Source organism: Manacus vitellinus, unplaced genomic scaffold (genome assembly GCF_001715985.3).
Source record: "Manacus vitellinus isolate BGI_N305 unplaced genomic scaffold, ASM171598v3 scaffold_82_pilon, whole genome shotgun sequence".
Lineage (NCBI taxonomy): Eukaryota > Metazoa > Chordata > Aves > Passeriformes > Pipridae > Manacus > Manacus vitellinus.
The window spans coordinates 1,887,390-1,895,838 of NW_021940828.1; the positions used below are offsets into that span (position 1 = coordinate 1,887,390).

The window sequence follows — 8,449 nt, forward strand, 5'->3', positions numbered from 1 at the left end:
CCCCCTGGGCACACTCTGGCTCCTGTTCAGCTCCCTGTCCATCCCCACTCCCAGCTCCCTTCCTGCCTGGCTGCTCTCCAGCCCCTCTGTGCCAGTCTGGGGTTGTTGTGGCCAAAGGGCAGGACCTGGCCCTTGGCCCTTGGCCTTGTGGAACCTCATCCCGTTGGAATGAGCCCATGGATCCAGCCTGTGCAGGTCCCTCTGCAGAGCCCTCCTGCCTTCCAGCAGATCCACACTGCCCCCAGCTCGGTGTCACCTGCACATTTGCTGATGGTGGGACTCCATCCCCTCATCCCCTCATCAGGAAAGACATTAAACAGGGCTGAGTCTAAGGGTTAAACTCAGAACTGAAGGGATAAACAGGAAAACCCGTGGATTTTTTTCCGAAGGCCGGCGTTGCCGGGGTGTGAAGCGGCGCCGTCGGGCGGCTCCGGGCGCTGACGTCAAAGGTGCAGAGGGCGCGAAGTGACAAAATTCCGGGTGGGATTGGAAACCTTCCCTCCTGACCTTGCCTGGGCTGGGTGGTTTTAACCTCTCTTTCCTCCTCCCGTCTGCCTGGTGAATCAGGGCTCTGCCTGGGTGAATCACACAGGCTTTTGTGCTCAGGACTGTGGGGAATATTATCACACGACCTCCCTGGGAGCCCTTGTTTTCCCCGCTGGAGTGGCTGAGGTACCTCTTGTACCTCGTTGGAGAAGCAGCGTCGCTTCCTTTCCTTAATGTCCTTGGTCAGAGCAGTCCCCTCACGCACCATCTTCTCATTCCTCCTTTGTTTTCCGCCCACGGAAGGTGGAATTCGGGGCGTGTGGGTTGTTTAGGGAACAAGAGGACTCGGAATCGCTTCTCTGACCTCGTACGGCTTCGTGTTACGCACCCACTGCACCTGCCCGGCTTCAGAATCAGGGCAGGGATTTGTGTTTTCCCTCTCTCTTTGCGTCTGGAGCATCGGATGCTCCTCAGGAGTGGGATTGGTGGTCAGCCAAGGGCAGGGAATGCCAGCCTTCCTTGACAGCCACTGGACCCACCTGGAAATCAGCCTGAACCCTTGGAGCAGAGGGGAATTCCCATGTTTTCAGGAGATCCATTAAACAGAGGTGATGGTCTCCTGCTGCCAGATCCCGTTTCTGACCTCGGTTCCTTACTGGGAGTTGGACTCCATGATTCTCATGGATCCCTTCCAACTCTGCATTCCCCATAACCCAGCTGGGTTCTCCAACCCAGCCCAACAAAACAGGAGGATTCTCCCCAAAAAAACACGTGTTGGGTTCTGTCACATTAGTGAGGTGACTCATCCCGGTCAAGGATCCATCAGGAATCCGAGCTGGCATGAGGCTGGGAGCTGGAAGTGTGGGTGGGGCATAGATCCATCCCATCTCCTGCCCCTGGAGCTGCAGCACCAGCCAGCCCAGAGGGCCTCAAATGAGTCATTTGTGTCCTGTCCCTACAACTGGCGATGATTTTAGGGTTAGATATGAGGAAGGAATTGTTTGGGATGAGGGTGGGGAGGCCCCAGCACGGGTTGCTCAGAGAAGCTGTGGCTGCCCCTGGATCCCTGGAAGTGTCCAAGGCCAGGTTGGACAGGGCTTGGAGCAACCTGGGATAGCGGAAGGTGTCAGGAACTGGAAGAACTTTAAGGTCCCTTCCAACCCAACCATTCCATGATTCCATGACTTTATCCCTGATCCAGATCTTGTTTGGTTTCTTAAACTACCTCATCTGTCCCCATCTCTCTGTAAGGCTGTGTCCTAATGATTCTGGAGGTTGATCTGCCTGGAAAAGCTGTTCTTTCCCTGTTTCTGCTTTCCAGCTGGCTTGGCTCCCAGCTCTGTGTTTCCCTGGAGCTGCCCAGGGTGCCCCTGGAATGCCAGGGGCGGGGGCTGCTGGAGCTGGCGCTGGCTTGGGCAGGGAGAGGGAGAGAGTCAGGAACAACCTGGGCTGCTGTGGTCCTGCCACATCTCTGACCTCCTTCCCATCTGGGTGGTGGATCCAGCATCCCCTGGAGTGTGAGGAGGTCCATTTTGGTGGGTTTTGTCTTGTTGAAGGGACGGTTTAACACATGCCAGGAGTGGGAAATGTAGCAAATTATCCGAGTGGGTCGGGGCCACGGGAATGAAGACAGGCTGGGAGAGCTGGGGGTGTCCAGCCGGGAGAAGAGAAGGATCCAGTTTGACCTTGGACCCTTTTCAGAGCCTAAAGGGGCTCCACGAGAGCTGGAGAGGGACTGGGGACAAGGGCTGGAGGGACAGGACACAGGGAATGGCTTCCCACTGGGAGAGGGCAGGGAGAGATGGGAGATTGGGAAGGAATTCCTGGCTGGGAGGGTGGGGAGGAGCTTTAGCTGGAATTGCCAGAGAAGCTGTGGCTGCCCCTGGATCCCTGGAAGTGTCCAAGACCAGGTTGGATGGGTCTTGGAGCAACCTGGGATAGTGGGAGATGTCAGAGTTGGAACTGGATGAGCTTTACAGTCCCTTCCCACCCAAACCATTCCATGATTCTGGATAACTGGTGAAGCACTTCAGCAGCAACTGGTGAGACCGCACACCAACCATTAACTCACCTTAACAAACCTGTGTGGGTTTTTATTCCTGTGAGAATCCCATGCTGGAGAGAGGGATCAAGCCATGGATATCAAGTGTTCCACGGTCTAATCCAACCTGAGCCCCGGCCCGCGGATCCCGTTGCAGCGAGGCCGTGTCATCACTTAATTTAATGCTTGCTTGGTTCGGGGGGGGGGGGGGCCTTTGGAGTTTATTTTTTTTCTCCCCTTTGCAAGTGATTTTATTTTAATTGTCATCACTGGAAATTTAATCTGCGGAAAAAAACCCCGACACGCGAGCCGGAGCCGCTCCGTTGGCGGCGCAGAACGGAATAAAGCAGGAATAAAGCAGGAGCTGCACTTCATCCTGCCGTTTCCCTGGGCCTGTTGAGAACATCATTGCAGAATAAATCTGTTTTTCTTCATTGCTATTCAAATGATGTGGCCCAGACACATTGATTAATCTCTAAGTGTGGCCCTGCTGAGATGGGAGATAAGTACCCTCATTCCTATTGTTCTAATTCCGAGCACAGTCTGTTACAATAAATGCTGCAATATCTATTGAATTCCTGCTGAAAGGTACGAGCAAGGCACAGATTTGACTCTCTCGGTGTTGCCATGTGGATTAATTTTATTTTTTTTTTCCTCCCTTAATGTCTTTTTTTTTTTCTTTTTTCAAACCCAGAACACGCTCCTCTCGTTTCCAAACCCGCCGCGAGCTGATAAACGCTCCCAACCCAGGAATTCTTCAAACGCACTTAAAATTACCTTTTGCAAAAACCCCTCTGGAAATCAGTTTTGTTCGAAGCTCGGGGAAGAAACGTAGTTTCTTTCTTTTGCCCTGACCCCCATTTTTTTTTTTTTGTTCCGTTCCCGCAGGAGTTTTTCGAGAATCCCGCTTTTCGCCCCGACGGGATGAAGCTCTACCCGACCCTGGTGATCCGTGGCACCGGCCTGTACGAGCTCTGGAAAACTGGGAGATACAAGAGCTACCCCCCCAGCACCCTGGTGGATCTGGTGGCCCGAATCCTGGCCCTTGTCCCCCCTTGGACTCGCGTGTACCGTGTCCAGAGGTAATTTTCCATGCCTGCGGATTTGCTGCGCTCGGAGGGATCCGGACCTTTGCAGCGAGATCTGACTCAGCCTTTCATTATTTCTCATAGCCTCAATCATTAATTCACTAAAGGTCTTTAAAACTGCTTCAGGGTTTGGTTTTTTTTTTTGCTTTAAAACCTCTTCAGGCCAGGAGAGGCCGAGGAGGATGAGGAGCTCTTTAGGTGGAACTCCATGTCCAGAAATTTCTGGAGGCTCCGCTTCCTCCGGCAGCCAGACGAGAGCCTGGGACGCAGCCCTTTAATGATCCTGAGGGATAATTGCCTCTTGGCTGTGGGGGAACATTCCTCTCTTTGTGGCAGGAGCTGTGAGCTGTGTCATTTTTCTGGCTGTGGAGACTTCCTCTCTCTCCCCGTGGGCGTTGCAGGGTTTTCGGGAACGTTCCGTGGTGGCGCCATTATTCCCAGCACCCACCTCCCGGAATTATGGATAATCATTCCATTAGCAGTGTGGGGTCTTCCCTGGGTTATTTTGCTTCTATTATCTCCTAAATCTGCCTGATAATAGGAAGGGAGGTTGTAAACACTTCCCTATTTTTGCATGCGCAGACAATACTCCCGTTGGCTCCTGGCTCCGTGAGTTGGAATCGGTTCCAATCCTGTGCTCTCCAAGAGGAGAGTGAGGGATGAGACCTCACCTGCCTGGGTTTCTCCAAAGAATTTGCTTTTGTGCCTGATTGGAAGGGTGACAAAGTGGGGGGATAAGCAAGGAAACGTGTCAGAGAAGGAAGTGACCAAAGGCAAGAAACGCTGGGAAGCTCTGACCAAGAAATTCTGGATTCAGGGATAACGGTGGAATTTCTAAAATGCCCATTTAAAAACTAACCTTGTTCAAAATTGTGTGAACTTACAGTGGCACAGAAAAGAATAAGGCGTTGAGGAAACCTTGGAGGGCTGGGAAGCATCCCTGGAAGGGGGAGGATCTGCTGGTGGCAAAGCTGGAGTGGGAGATGGGATGAGATGCAGGCCAGGGAAGTTTGGCATCAGACTCCAGGGGGTTTTGCTGTAAATCCTGGGATCACCATAACAGAGGAGGAAAAGTTCCTAATGTCCTGGTCTGGAATAGGATGAACCACTGGGGAATGCAGCCCTGAAAAGCATTTTCTTCAGGATAACTCCATTTAGAGATGGAAGTGTCGATGCAGCAGTCGGAGCAGGCTTTGGGAATGCCTTGTGTGGAATAAGCCCCATCTTCAGGAGAATGAACTGTGGGAATATGTGCAGGGCAGCTTCAGTCTTTTTTTGGAAGGATAGATGTGGACATAAACGACCTCTGAGAGAAGGAAAATTGTGGAATCACAGAACGGTTCGAGTTGGAATGAACCTTAAAACTCATCCCGTTCCAACCCCCTGCCACGGGCAGGGAACATTTTAAGAAATCACCTTTTAAAGGAATTACCTTTTAAAGGAATTACCTTTTAAAGGAATTACCTTTTAAGAAACAGGAACATTGATTTGGGCAGAGAACACGAAAATTAGGAGTAGCCTGGAGTGAAACAAGGCAGGAATGTGGGAATTTTTGGTCAGGACAGAGATCCCGAGGAGTAGCTCGTTCCTGGTGCCGTCTCCGCAGCATTGCATCTAAATCCAGCAGGTTTATTCCTCAAGGATGGCAGCCCAGCAGGTCTTTTCCTGAGGAATTCAGGCCTGGAAAAGGTTTTGCTTGGTGTGCTGTCACCCTGAGCCCCCCTTCCAGCTGCCATCCTGCTGTCAGTTGGGATATTCCGGAGTGGTTTTCCCGCTTCCCGGCTCGTGGCAGCTGGAACGGGTCCATGGTGATTTTTACACCTCCAGAGCGGAGCCCAGGAGTTATTACTTGGATCTGAACTGCTTCCAGGGCCGTTGTGTGACTCAGGAACAGGATAATGAATGAAGCCAAGGTTTCTGAAAACATCCACGGGCTGTTCCCAACAACGGGAGTGACTTTTCCCTCGTTCTCCGCTGCATCCCGGGCCCTTTCCATCTCCACGAGTCCACCTTCCTTCACAGCTTCCCTTTCCAGGCTCTCTTTCCACAGTGCTTTCAGATTCAACTCATGCCCAGACAGCAGGTTATCCCGACAGGAAAGCTGGAGAGGGAATGGAATACAAGGGTGTGGAATGACAAGGACAAGGGTGTGGAATGACAAGGACAAGGGGGAACAGCTTTAAGCTGAGAGTAGGTTTAGATGAGATATTGGGATTAGATATTGGGAATTCTTGGCTGTGAGGGTGGTGAGGGGCCGGAAAGGAATTCCCAGAGAAGCTGTGGCTGCCCCTGGATCCCTGGGAGTGTCCAAAGCCAGGCTGGATGGGGCTTGGAGCAACTTGGGATAGTGGGAGGTGTCCCTGCCCATGGCAGGGGGTGGAACTGGATGGTGTTTAAGGTCCCTTCCCACCCAAACCCTGATGGGATTTGATAATTCCATGAAGCTGGGATGGCTCCAGGCTGGAATTCTCACTTTCCCATCAGACAAATCCTGTAGGATGCAGCTCCAAGGAATAAAAGGAAAACCCTGAGCTCCAGGAAGAGCTTGGAGCCCCTTCCAGAGCCTAAAGGGGCTCCAGGAGAGCTGGAGAGGGACTGAGGACAAGGGCTGGAGGGACAGGACACAGGGAATGACTTCCCAGTGCCAGAGGGCAGGGAGAGGTGGGATATTGGGAAGGAATTCTTGGCTGGGAGGGTGGAGAGGCCCTGGCCCAGGTTGCCCAGAGAAGCTGTGGCTGCCCCTGGATCCCTGGGAGTGTCCAAGGCCAGGTTGGACGGGGCTTGGAGCAACCTGGGATAGTGGGAGGTGTCCCAGCCCATGGATTTATGAGCTTTAAGGTCTTTTCCAGCCCTTCTTTTTATTCCCTACAGTAAAGAAAAGCTCCTTTCCTTGCCCCCCTTGCCAACATCTCGGACTTGCAGAGGCTGGAGCAGCACAAGGATCAGACCTTTGGGAGGAGACCCTTGGAGACCTTTATCTTTGATAAGATGAAAAAGTAGGAATTGCTAAAAATAGGGAAAAAAATGCTCCAAATAGGAATTGCCAACCATAGGAATTGTTAATGGTATGAAAGCAGTTCCACAGGGAACTGGATGGATCCATTAACACATTGGTACCGGGTATCTGATGGATCCACTGATCCAATTAAGCTAATTCCATCAGTAATTCCCTGACTGGGGGGAATCAGGGAATGATTCTGTCCTTTGAGCTGCTGAGTCTTGCATGGATAAAGGAAAAGGGGGAATGCTCACCAGGGAATGTTTGAGCCCAGTTTGCTGAGTGTCTCCCATGTTTGTGTCGTCCTGATTTTCCCCGTGGAAGATCCGAGGGGTTTGGATGCACCAACAGTCCCCGTGGTTCCTTCCCAGCCTGCTCTGGATGCATAAATCCTGCCTTCCCTGAGGGGTGGTGTCCTGCTTTGATCCTCTCCAGCAGGACAAACTGCCCTGGGAGGCAGCACAGAGGCCAAACCCGGCCTTGCCTTCAAATTCCATCGGTGCTTTCCCTTGGAAAACCGAAGGAAGGAGTCCTGCCATTTCCAGACTCCCGATTTACATTCCCATGGGAAGGGCCTGGACTCTCTGGCCGCTGCAAATCCTTTCCTGAGCAGAACTTTTTGGCTTTTAAGCAGCTAAAATCCCAACAATAGAGAAGTTATAACCCCGATGGATTTTCCCTGCTGGACGTTCAGCTCCCAAACTGCAGAAATGGTTCCAAATTACTGGTTTTCCAGCAGCAGATTCCACGAAGAACATCCGACCTGGACTCCTAGAAAAAGGTGGAACCTCAGCTGGATGATCTTTTTTTTTTTTTTCCCCCCAGATTCCCAAGAACTGAGAACAAAATCACGATTTTTATACCTTTAATTTTTTAATCCCTAAAACCAACTTTTATATTACATTTTTTTTTACCTAAATAAAATCTGTAGCATTTCCCCTCCGTTTTCCTCCTGCTCTTAGTTGTGTTTTACCCATTTTATTCAACCAAGGGCTCGAAAACAAGGGAATTCTGAGGAATTCTGGGATCTGTTGTTTGGGATCTCGGCTTAGGTAGCTTTGTGGTGTCTTCCCTGCCCATGGGGTTGTTTAAAGGGTTCTCTTTTCCTTTTCCATGCAGGGATATCCCCATGCCACTGGTGAGCTCTGGGGTGGAGCACGGCAACCTGAGGGAACTCGCCTTGGCCAGGATGAAGGATCTTGGGACACAGGTAAAAAAAAAATCCCGGGAAGGGCTTTGAGAAAAAAAACCACAAACAACTTAATGACTAAAAAAAAGCACTTTAACGATCCTTCTGGGATCATTATAAAACTGTGTTTGTTTGGGTGACTTTTAGTTTTGTTTGGGTGACTTTTAGTTCAGCACTTTCACCCCCATCCCTGGTAACTAGTTTGGGATATTCCATTTTTTTTTTTTGGGAGCCCGAAATCGAAGAGAGGAGGCAGGAAAGGTTCCTTTGTGATCGATGCTGTTGGAAACTCTCCTTCCTTTTCCCTTTTCCCACGCACTCCGCTGGCTGGAGCAATTGGAAGGAAGGCTCTCAGTGGAATCTTGCAGGAGAGGTTTCAGCACAAACAAAAGGAGTCTTGATATTCCTGATATTTCTGATAAAAACACGGGGGAGGGGGAGGAATTGCATTTGTGTTTGCAGCCAGGAAGGATGGATTCCCAGCCTTTTCCCAGTGTTCCTCCTGCTCTGCTCTGCCCCTGCCCACTGTTTAAACCTCCCTCCCAAACTCCCAAAGCCCCTCCTGGAAAGTTAATGCCCTTTTTCTTTTGGGATGTCCCACTTCCTGAACGAAACGTGGCACAAACCCCGTGTTTCCTGAGAATGTT

The 8,449-nt window shown here is 51.1% G+C and overlaps 1 protein-coding gene across 1 annotated transcript in view; it reads left to right on the forward strand.

Moving 5' to 3' along the window:
• ELP3 (elongator acetyltransferase complex subunit 3) overlaps positions 1-8,449 on the forward strand; it is a 99,817-nt gene that overhangs the window by 59,443 nt on the left and 31,925 nt on the right. Inside the window, exons 9-10 of the mRNA XM_029964882.1 lie at positions 3,416-3,609; positions 7,733-7,823. Coding sequence (XP_029820742.1) covers positions 3,416-3,609; positions 7,733-7,823 — 285 coding nt within the window. The remainder of the gene's footprint in view (positions 1-3,415; positions 3,610-7,732; positions 7,824-8,449) is intronic.